The 11,738-nt window shown below is 36.1% G+C and overlaps 1 protein-coding gene across 1 annotated transcript in view; it reads left to right on the top strand.

The window, feature by feature from the left end:
* The window catches only part of LOC103196417 (muscleblind-like protein 1), a 169,566-nt gene that overhangs the window by 130,506 nt on the left and 27,322 nt on the right, over positions 1–11,738 (top strand). Inside the window, exon 3 of the mRNA XM_007940150.2 lies at positions 5,083–5,283. Coding sequence (XP_007938341.1) covers positions 5,083–5,283 — 201 coding nt within the window. The remainder of the gene's footprint in view (positions 1–5,082; positions 5,284–11,738) is intronic.

Genomic DNA, 11,738 nt, shown 5'->3' with positions numbered 1-11,738 from the left:
GTTTGGTTATCAATTCCTCAGTTGATGGACATCTAGGTTGTTTCCATCTTTTGGCTATTGTAAATAATGCTGCGATGAACATGGGTGTGCATGTAACTGTTCTTGTCATGGCTCTCACTTCTTTAGGATATATACCTAGTAATGGAATGGCTGGGTCAAATGGTATTTCTAATTCCAACTTTTTAAGGAATCATCTTACTGCTTTCCACAGTGGTTGTACCATTTTACAGTCCCACCAGCAGTGTATGAGTGTATGAGTCCCAATCTCTCCGCATCTTCTCCAGCATTGGTTATTTTCTCTCTTGTTGAGCTTTGCTACTAGTGTTGGGGCAAGATGGTATCTCATGGTTGTTTTGATTTGCATCTCTCTAATGGCTAATGATCGTGAGCATTACATTTTCATTTTTTAAAACATGTTTATTTTTGTGTTATAATAATTAGTGTTGTAATGCACAAGTTATATAAAGTTTTACTCCAAGGCTTTCTTGAATATTGCATAGACTCTGGGATCATCTGACTTCTCATTCCTATCAGAAGGAATAATTAGCTGTGTTCTAATGTCCCTTCTACTCTAAGACAATTCTGTGAGTTTAGTCTTCTTTATCTTTGGGTAAAATGAATAAATAAATAAATGATTAAACAGAACAAGATCCATTTTTCTGTGAGTTTATGTGTTTTATAATCAAATATTATTACTACATAGAGCATTAAACAAAGAATTGAGAGGTTATGAATTGGAAATTTGAAAGCATGCCATTACGAAGGTGGGAAATCATTATGGTATGGGATGCTTTGAAAACTGGTAAAGCAAATTTTTAAAGTAGATTTCAACTCAGTTAATTCTACTAAGAAACAAATATGACTTACAAATTTCTAGGAACAAAATTGTTGTTAGGTTCTGTCAAGTTGGTTCTGAGTGATTGCAACCCTATGTACAAAAGAAGAGGATACTGGGCAGTCCTGACCATCCTCATAATCGTTGCCGTGTTTGAACCCATTGTTGGCAGCCACTGTGTCAGTCCAACTCATTGAGGGTCTTCCTCTTTTTTTCCCTGACTTTTTTGCTTTACCAAACATGATGTCGCTCTCCAGGGACTAATCCCTCCTGATAACATGTCCAAAGTACATGATATGAAGTCTCACCATCCTCACTCTAAGGAGCGTTCTGCTGTATTTCTGCAGAAGAAGTTTTGCTCATTCTTTTGCCAACCCTCCGTATATTCAGTATTCTTCAGTAACACAGTAATTCAATTGCATCAATTCTTCAGTCGTCTTTATTCATTGCCCAGCTTTCATGTACTTATGAAGTGATTGAAAACACCATGACGTGGGTCAGGCATACCTTAGTCCTCCAACTGACAACTTTTCTTTTTAAGACTTTAAAGAGGTCTTTTGCAACAGATTTATCCAATGCAATATGTTGTTTGATTGTTTCCATGGGTGTTGTTCCATGGAACAATTTCAAGTTGATCTTTGACAACATTAGTCTTTTTTCCATCTATCATGTTGCTGCTTACTGGCCCAGTTGTGACAATTTTTGTTTTCTTTATGTTGAGGAGTAGTCCATACTGAAGACTGTAGTCTTTGATCTTCAGTAGGTGCTTTAAGTCCTCTTCACTTTCAGCAAGGAAGGTTGTGTCATCTGCATATTACAGGTTGTTAGTGAGTCTTCCTCCAATCCTGATGGCTTGTTTTTCATGTAGTCCAGCTTCTCTGATTATTTGGTCTGCAAACAGATGAATAAGTATGGTGAAAGGATACAACCCTGATGCACACCTTTCCTTACTTTAAACTATGCAGTATCCCATTATTCTGTTTGAACAGTTGCCTCTTAGTCTAAGTACATGTTCTTCATGAGCACAATTAAATGTTTTGGAATGCCCATTTTTTGCAGTGTTATCCATATTTTTTAAGATCCACACAATTAAATATCTTTGCATAGTCAGTAAAACACAGGTAAACATCTTTCTGGTAATCTGCATTTTCAGCCAAGATCCATCTGACATCAGCATTGATATCCCTCCTTCCACATCCTCTTCTGAATCTGGCTTACATTTCTAGTAGGTCCTTGTGGATGTATTACTGTAACTGTTTTTGAATTATCTTCAGCAAAACTTTACTTATGTGTGATATTAATAGTATTGTTTGATAATTTTTATCTTCTGTTGTGTCACCTTTCTTTGGAATGGACACAGATGTGGATCTCTTCCAGTCTCTTGGCCAGCTGTCCTCCATATTTCTTGTGCTAGGCAAATGAGTGCTTCCAGTGTTGCATCTGTTTCAAGAAACATCTAATTAGTATTCTGTAAATTCCCGGAACCTTGTTTTTTGCCAATGCCTTTAGAGCAGCTTGGACTTCTTCGTTCAGTACTATCAGTTCTTGATCATGTGCTGCCTCCTGAAATGGTTGAACGTCAACCAATTGTTTTTAATACAGTGATTCTGTGTATTCCTTCAATCCTTTTTTATGCTTGTGTCATTCAGTGTTTTCCCCATTGAATCCTTCAGTATTGTAACTCAAAGCTTGATTTTTTTTTTTTCCACTCATTTCAGCTTGAAAAAATGTCATGCATATTCTCCCTGTTATTTTTTAATACCAGGTCTTTGCACAATTCATTATAATACTCTACTTTCTCTCAAGCTGCCTTTTGAAATTTTCTGTTTCGGTCTTTTATGTCATTATTTCTTCAGTTCACCTTAGCTACTCTATGTTCAAGAGCACGTTTCTGTCTCTTCTGAAATCCATTTTGGCGCCGTCTTTCTTTCATGTTGTTTTTGCTTTCTGCAGGTAATAGGTCCTTGATGTCATCCCATAACTCATCTGGTCTTCAGTCATTAATGTTGAATGCACTAATATTTTCTTGAGATATTCTCTAAATTGACATGGTCCTACTCAAGGTCCTACTTTGGCTTTCATGGGCATGTTTTAATTTTCTTCTGCTTCAACTTGAACTTACATATAAACAATTGATAGTCTGTTCCACAGTCACTGAGAATATTGAGCTTCTCCATCACCTTTTCCTACAAATACAGTTGATTTAATTCCTGTGCATTCTATCTGGTGAGGTCCACATATATAGTTGCCCATTATGCTGTTGGAAAAGATTTTGTAAGGAATAAGTCATTTGTCTTGCAAAATTGTATCATTTGATCTCCCATGCCATTTTTTATCACCAAGGTTACTGATCCTTCTTCGTTTCCAACTTTTGCATTCCAATTATCATTATTCATCAGTGCATCTTGACTGCATGTTTGATCAATTTTCAGTCTGCAGTAGTTGGTAAAAATCTACAATGTCTTCATCTTTGGCATGAGGGTTGGTGAGTAAATTTGTATAATAGTCGTATTAATTGGTCTTCCTTGTTGACATATGGATATTGTCCTATTACTAACAGTGTTATACTTCAGGACAGACCTTGAAATGTTCTTCTTCATGATGGATATAACACCATTCTTCTATTTCTCACTCCCAGCATAGTGTCCCATATAATTGTCCAATACAAAATTACTAATACCAATCCATTTTAGTTCACAATGGCTAGAATATCAGTCTTCTAGCTTTCCATGTCCTTTTTGCCAAACTCCAGTTTTCTTAGAGGCATGTTGCATACATTCTGCATTCTAATTTTTAATGAATGGTTGTAACTATTTCTTCTCATTTCAAGTTGTGCCACCTTGTTGTTGTTGATGTTAGGTGCCATTGAGTTGACTTCGACTCATAGAGACCTTATGTACAACCTATGAACAACACAGTGCCTGGTCCTTGCCAGCCTCACAGTCCTTGCCATACTTGAGCCCATCGTTGCAGCCACTGTGTCAGTCCATCTCGTCGAGGGCCTTCCTCTTTCTCATCGACTCTCTGCTTTACCAAGTATGAGAGCCTGTGCCCCATTAGCAAATGAAAGTCCTGAAAGCTTTACTCTATCCACATCGTTAAGGTCAGATCTACTTTGAGGAGGCAGCTTTTCCCCAGTTGTATTTTGAGTGCCTTCAAACCTTAGGAGCTCATCTTCTGGCATTATATCCAGTAATACTCCGCTGCTATCCATAAGGTTTTTCTGGCCCACTTTTTTTCAGAAGTATATTGCTGTTCTGTCTTAGTTTGGAAGTTCAGCTAAAACCTGTCCACCATGGGTAACCCTGCTGGTATGTGTTATACTGGAGGCAGAGGAGCAATATTACAGATTTACAAATAGAAGTAATCCCCTATTAAAGCATTTTGACAGGATTCTATCCTGAAATAGTTTGTTATTCGCCAACATATGTATTTCTTTGAAAAGCGATGTGGCTTTTTTTTTTTTTTTAAGCAATGTTTTAAGTTCCAGGTTTCATATTGAAGACTGACTTCTCCCCAGTAAGGTGAATTTGTTCTTGAATATAACACAAGTATGTGATAGGTCAATGGAACATTAATGATTTTCTTTGGAAAATTGGCTTTAAATGAATATACCAAAGGCTGTATCTTATGTATGCAAAAGAAAAAGTGTCATCATCTCCTTTCACATATCCCCTGAGATGTATTCACAGTTTACATTAACTGTGAAACTGTTATCCACTGGGAGCTCTGTTTCATTTATTCTGGATAATAGGACACTTGCAACCTATTAACAACTGTAAACAATGCTTTCAAGTACATCTGACATAGCAATTATGAAATATTTGTCTTAAGTTTATAGAAGTTGATCAGGACACAGATGGAGATTAGATGACCACAAGAAGGTTCTGTATTCAATAGTTTATTGTTCAAAAAAGACATTGCAAGTATTGTAGACCCTGAGATTAAAAATTCCAGTGGAGGATTTAATGGATATATTTTTAAACGTATATATATATATATATACACACACACACACACACACGTGTGTGTGTGTGTGTGTATTCTAATATGGAAGAACATTGATTTGATGAGTGCTTATTTAATGAAACATTCTTATCTTAAATAGGGAGTAAGTAAACCCATAATTAAAGGGAAGTAAAGTGGGAAGGATGGATTTTGGATGGGTGATGGATAGACAGGTAATGTAGGAGATCAACTTTGAATGAGACCTGCTTATTACATTTTGCTTTTATTGTCTTTTTCAGCCAATGTTTTCAGTTGCACCAAGCTTAGCCACCAATGCATCAGCAGCCTTTAATCCTTACCTGGGACCTGTTTCCCCCAGCCTGGTTCCAGCAGAGATTTTGCCGACTGCACCAATGTTGGTTACAGGAAATCCAGGGGTACCTGTACCTGCAGCTGCTGCAGCTGCTGCACAGAAATTAATGCGTACGGACAGACTTGAGGTAGGAAATGGCTGCTTCGTTTCTTTATATACTGCATTATAGTTCTCAAACTGTGTTTGTTTTTCCATGGCCTTAGATTATTAAAAAAAAAAAAATCAAAACAAATTTTGATTTAATGTTTGAAACATGTTCCTGGAATATATGTATACCAAATTTGATTAATGTGATGTTTATAAATGGCATCTCTGGGTGGCACAAATAGTTAAGTTCTTGGCTACTAACTGAAAGGTTGTAAGTTTGAGTCCATGCAGAGGTGCCTCAGAGAAAGGCCCTGGTAGTGTGTGTCCAAAAGATCACAGCTGTTGAAAATCCCATGGTTTGCAGTTCTACTCTGAAACACCTGGGGCCACCATGAGTCAAAATTGACCCTATGGAACTTTTTTTCTTCTTTTTTTAAGTGTCTGTAAGAGGCAAGGTGCTCACTTGGAGAATAGTGGATAAATGCTTAGACTCTGGAGTCAGACCACCTGTTACTTCATTGTGCCTCGGTTTCCTCACCTTTAAAATGAAGATAACAATGGCACCTTCCTCACAAAATTAGAGGTGTCTGGGACATAGCAAGTGCTTCTTAAATATCACTTCTTGTTTTTGATGTTTTTGTCTTTACTGTCATTGTTGCTGTCATAAATGACAACTTCTATCAGTCCTCTAACATTTATTCTCATAAAGATTTTATAAGATTATTCATTTACTATCTATAAAGCATTTTTTTAAAAAAATTTTATTGTGATTTGGGTGAAAGTTTACAGAGCAAATTCATTTTCCATGCAGCAGTTCATGCACATTTTGTTTCATGACATTGACTGCAGTTCCTCATAATGTTAACAGCTCTCTTTGCACTTCTTCTCTTTAGTTACCTCTTTCCCATGTCCTTCCCTTCCATGCACTCCTGCCCCCTGAGCTATCTCCCTGTCTATAAAGCATTTTAAGATTTATCATTGCAGGTTTCCTTATAGGTCTCAAAATATTCTGGTTGAAATGGCAAGGCCAGTTTGTGTGTGAAGTAATGCTCTTATAAAAGTTTTTAAATAGGAAAGTACATGATGCTCTAAGTCGTAGAGTCAAGGATAATCAGATGCATGTGCTTTGCTGTTGCTACATGAAAAAGAAATTAAAGTTATAAATCTTCTTTTGAAGTGGTTGTTTGAGAGTTCCAGCATGGCTGAGAATTAATGGACTTGGTAAACTGTAGATGCAGGGAAAAAATTGGCAACATTGCTGTACATGGAAGCAATAAAGTCTGACATTGGTGTTTAACTGAAGAATAAAATGACCTTTGACTCTTCTCCCTGGTTAGGATGAAGCAATATTTGGTGCTGAGAACTTTTACATGTATTAATAACTGAGAAAGCAGCAAAATAAGGCTATTTGGTGAACGTAATTAACTCCAGTGACTTAGTGGTTTAGTGAGAATTTGGTTAATAAGTATCAATTTACGACATTTTGTTGCATGCCTTACAAAGAGCCTCACATTTCAGCATATATGTAACTGCTGCTAACTTTTGATGGTGATAAGAACAAGTAATAGCTCTTCAGTGTTTAGTATATAGCAGGTAACTTTTTACCTGTACAAGTTACTTAATCCTTAAAACAATCTCATGTGGAAGGTGCTCCATTTCACAGGTAATACATTTAGGTGTAGATGTGTGAAGTAACTTGCTCAATATCACATAGATAGGATGATTTATGAACTCAGAACTCAATTTGTAAACACTGTATTACTCTCTGATAAGTGACAACATGGAGAGGAGGTGGTACGTTTTGGCTTCTGCATATTTTTAGAGGTTTTTGTGTTTGAGGATTATTTCTTCCCTTCCATTGACCATTTGAAAAAAAGGCTACAAATTAAGAGAGTACCATTAGTACAACTAGGAGTTCTGGTAGCCTAGTGCCTAAGGCATTTGACTGCTAATCAGAAGGCTGGCAGTTCAAACCCACCAAGCCACTCCTGGGAAGGAAGATGGGACAATCTACTTTCGTAGTGATACCGCTTCAGAAACTCATGGAGGGTTCGCTATGAGTTGTATCCAATGATGGCAGTGAGTTAGTGGGATTAGTACAACTCAATCAAGGACATTGAGACCTGCCTCTAAATGCAATCACCATAATGCTTCAGTCTAAGTCGTTAAAACTTAACTACTCATTGCAAGCCCTCTGTGGACCAGGAACTGAGCTGTATGCTAGAAATATACCTTGACTTTTGGGTGGTTTGTTACTGCATAATTGCACTTGCCCCTTAATGACTAATGCTGTTTGTAGACAAATTAGGAGGAAATTTAAGAAATTTTACCTACTTCAAATGTATTGGAAGTGCAATATGTGAAGCAGTTTCTGCCACTCTCCTGACCTTTCTTAAGCAAAGCCTGAGCTTTTAGTGCATACATGGGAACTCAGTAGATAGTCTGAGATGAACTTTAATGAATTAATTATTAATATGAGTTGATATTCAAAAAGCTTAGAGAATGGAGATTTAAAAAGGGCTGAGCTATGTGCTCATAGCTCTGCTAAGCTAACCTTTCAGATATTTTAGCTAGTTCGTAAGTTGGTTACATTTTTTATAGCATTTAACTGAAATGAGGACTTTTGTCTTTTGGTTTTGCTTTTCTTGTTGTTAAGAGGTACTTCATGTATCTTGTCTGTTTTCTTTTGCTGTCTTTCTCATTTTTACAACTAATGGTTACTGTTGCATGAACAGTTAATTACCTTTTGATCTGAGTTTTACTTATTTATATGTTTGATACTAGGGTAGCTTCCTATATTATTCTTAATAGGATCTGATCCATTGTCACAGTTACAACCTGTTAGGATATTAGAGTGTGGAAATAAGAGGCATGTCTTTGGGTTCTATGCTGGTGATTTAAAACACTCTTATCTTCAGGTTTTTAAGGAGCCTCTGGTGAGGCAGTGGTTAAGTGCTCAGCTGCTAGACAAAAGGTTAGCAGTTTGAACTCCCCAGCCACTCTGCAGGAGCTTATTTACAGTCTTAGAAGCTGTATAGGGAAGTTCTACTCTGTCCTATATGTAGGGTCACTATGAATGGGACTCAATGGCACAGCAGTGGGTTGTGTCTTCAGGTTATTTCCCTCGTGCTAATTGTACTACACATGGCAGTAAACGTATACTTACTTGCTGATTGGCCACATAGTTAGTTATTTCAAGTTTAAATCTGTATTCTGTTTTTCCCTCATGGAACCTTGCAGCACATTTTTGAATTTTGAGTTCTGATGTGAAATTTTTCCAATTCAATTAAAATATTAGCCAGATCTTGATATTTCTTTCTTTCTTTTTACTACAACTTTAGCAGTAAAGAAAATTAAAAAATAGATCACCAGCTTTCTGGTTCTTAAATAATTGCTTAGAAAAACTGACACGTATGTATAGCTTATAATATGAAATTACAAAAATACTAAATAGGAAAAGAGGAATCAAAGGATTAGTCCTAGCAATGTTACTAATTAAGTGAGTGAGGTTGGGTCAAGTTTCACATATTACCCAGATTCTGTATTCTTCATCTATAACATTAGGGGGTTGTACCTCATAATTTCTAAAATCACCTTCTAGTTAGAGTATTCTAGGATCATTTAGGTCATTTTCTTGTTTTTAATACCAGCTATAAGCTATTGAAGAGTTTAGTTAAACGTACACACGCACACATACATATTTTATATCAAGATTTATGATAGCCAGTTTTGAGTATCTTTTAAGACTTTGTAATCAAATAATATCTATGCTCTAAAATCTAGTCTCCATGATTTTCTTAAAAGAGAAGTAAATTAAATACCAGTGACTGAAATATAACTTAATTTTTTTTGTCACCTTAGGATGGCTTTCTGTAATTTCCAAACAAAACTTACTTTCAATAATTATTTTTTAGAATTACTAAAATGTATGGATACTGGAAAAGACTAAGAATTTTAGTCCTGTCCTTATTTCATCCAGAGTTGGCAATTAGGTAAATCACTGTTTGGTTTCAAAACATAGAGTAGTCATTCATGGTGCAAAAGGGAGGCATGAATGTATTCATTATCTGGTTTATTTAGCTATGTCCAGGGGAACCCTGTGAACACCTTTCAAGTGAAAGGCATTATGAAGACTGTCTTTGAAACCTTTTTATTGCTGTCTTATCAGTCACAGGAAAAGGTCCATAACAGAATAGAGCTGGAGCTCATAGCTGATGCCCAATAAATTGTTAAATTAATTAATTAACCAGTCAGCCAAGCAACCAGTCAATTCATCTTCAGAGAAATATACATGCTCTTATTGAGGGCACAGAGTCATCCAACAGAGAAGATAATACATTAAAAAAATATTAACTTGTGGACAGTTTTCAACATTTGTTAACATTCTCTTTGAGAACATTTACATTTGAGTGTTTCAGCTACGAAATAGGGCATTTTGTGCCTGCTCCTAGACCTATAATAGTGGTTTTCAGTGTTTAATGAGATGAGAGTCATTTAGGGTGATTGTTAAAAATGCAGGGCCTCATATGCAAAGACTGATTCAGTAGGGCTGTGGGGAGGGGGACTTTGGAATCTGATTTTAATATGTCAGTGATTATAAATGCAAATAGTTTACAAAACAGTTGTTCCAGAGGATGTTAGTGTTTGTTATTTAAGTCTTTCCATCATTTATCACAAATATAGTTATTTGTGACTCTGAAACAAAAGTCTGACTCTTCCAATGCATTTAATATTCCATAGAGGTTCATTTGCTGAGAACACTATGAGTAGCTTAATGAAATACTTGAGGTAAATGATGATTATTAAGGTAATTTATATTACATAACAACATTAATCAGAATACAAACCAGCCAACGAAAAAACAAACCCATTGCCCATAAGTCAATTCTGACTCATAGCACCCCTATGTAAATCTGTACGGAAGTAGATTGTCGCATCTTTCTCCCATGGAGCAGCTGATGGGTTTGAACTGCCAGCCTCAGGTTAACAGCCAAGCAATTTAACCGCTGCTTCACTAGGGTTAAAACACAAACCAGTGGCCACATATTCCAGATACTGACAAAGACATTAGATTATCATTTGGTTAATGTCATTTATTTAAAACAAATTATTCTTGTGCTGAAAGTTTTATTCTACTGAGGTAATCATGACATGAGTTTTTAATCCAGGATGTTGGATACCATATGCTTGCTTTACTTACTGACTCAGGAGACAACAGTGACTATATAGGTAGAAAAGAAATATGATACTTTATTGACTACATAAAAAAGAGCATCTGAAGATAAATGAGGAGAGAATGACAGCAAAAGGCAGGCCTAGGTTGGGATTTTTATAGGACTTTAATGGATTTGGCATGATTTACTGAATATGAAAGACTTTCAGAAGATTACAAAAACAGATGCTCTTAATACAAGAAGGGCTTATTGATAAGATTATTTTAATTTTGTGTTTTTGCAGGAGGATATTTGGTCATTGTTATTGTCCATTTAAATTTCTCTAGAAAGTTAAAAATTTTAAAGGGTTTTGTGTGCACAAATGTATATAGTTAAAAAAATTAAATATTATAAGGCTTTAGAATGTCTCTTCAAAAGTAGTAATATGCTTGGAGTTCTGGTAGTATAGTGCCTAAGGCACTTGACTGTTAACCAGAAGGCTGGCAGTTCAAACCCACCAGCTACTTCTCGGAAGGAAGGTTGGGCAATCTACTTCCATAGTGATACCACCTCAGAAATCCAAGGAGGGGTCACTATGAGTCGGGTCCAACTTGGCAGCACATAACAACAACAACAACAGTGTTCTATAAAGGAGCTCTGGTGGTGTAGTGATTAAAGCACTTGGCTGCTAATCAAAAGGTCTGTGGCACCAGCTGCTCTACAGAGCAAAGACAAGGCAGTCTGCTTCATCTTTATCTGCCTTGGAAACCCAATGGAGGTCACTGTGAGTCAGAATCTATTTGACTCATTGAGTGAGTTTACAATAATTGTTTATTTATATTATTAATGAGTTTTGTTTTAGAAATGATAGAGTTGTGAATTGTTTAAAGTAAGGTAAATGCTAATCTTGGCTTGGGTATTCACTTTCTGCTGTTTTCCACTAATTTATTCACATAAATTAAAGCTAAAGTTGTACCCTGCCTTTGCAGTTATTTAGAAAGGGTGATAAAAGGAACTATAAATTTGAGCACTTTGTCGAATTGCTGAGGTTGTTTCAGAGTTGTTTGTATATTCCTATCCACTTGTTTTGCAAAGTCAGAAAAATTAATAAAATGAAAACCTGAAAGTGGATTTAATGGGACGTTTTATTTAGTTGGTAATTAATATACATTCTGATTTGAGTTGTTTTTTTTTTTTTGCATCAAGTGCAGCGATGAGTTCTTGGTCATTTGTCCATAGAAATATGCATATGATTTTCTGGCCTAATGGTAATGTTGTTGTTGTTGTTGTTAAGTGCCGTTGAGTCGTTTCCGACTCATAGCGACCCCATGCACAGCAGAAC

This window comes from Orycteropus afer, unplaced genomic scaffold (genome assembly GCF_000298275.1).
Source record: "Orycteropus afer afer isolate SDZICR_OR568_19922 unplaced genomic scaffold, OryAfe1.0 scaffold00066, whole genome shotgun sequence".
Lineage (NCBI taxonomy): Eukaryota > Metazoa > Chordata > Mammalia > Tubulidentata > Orycteropodidae > Orycteropus > Orycteropus afer.
This window is presented reverse-complemented; position numbering and strand designations above follow the sequence as displayed.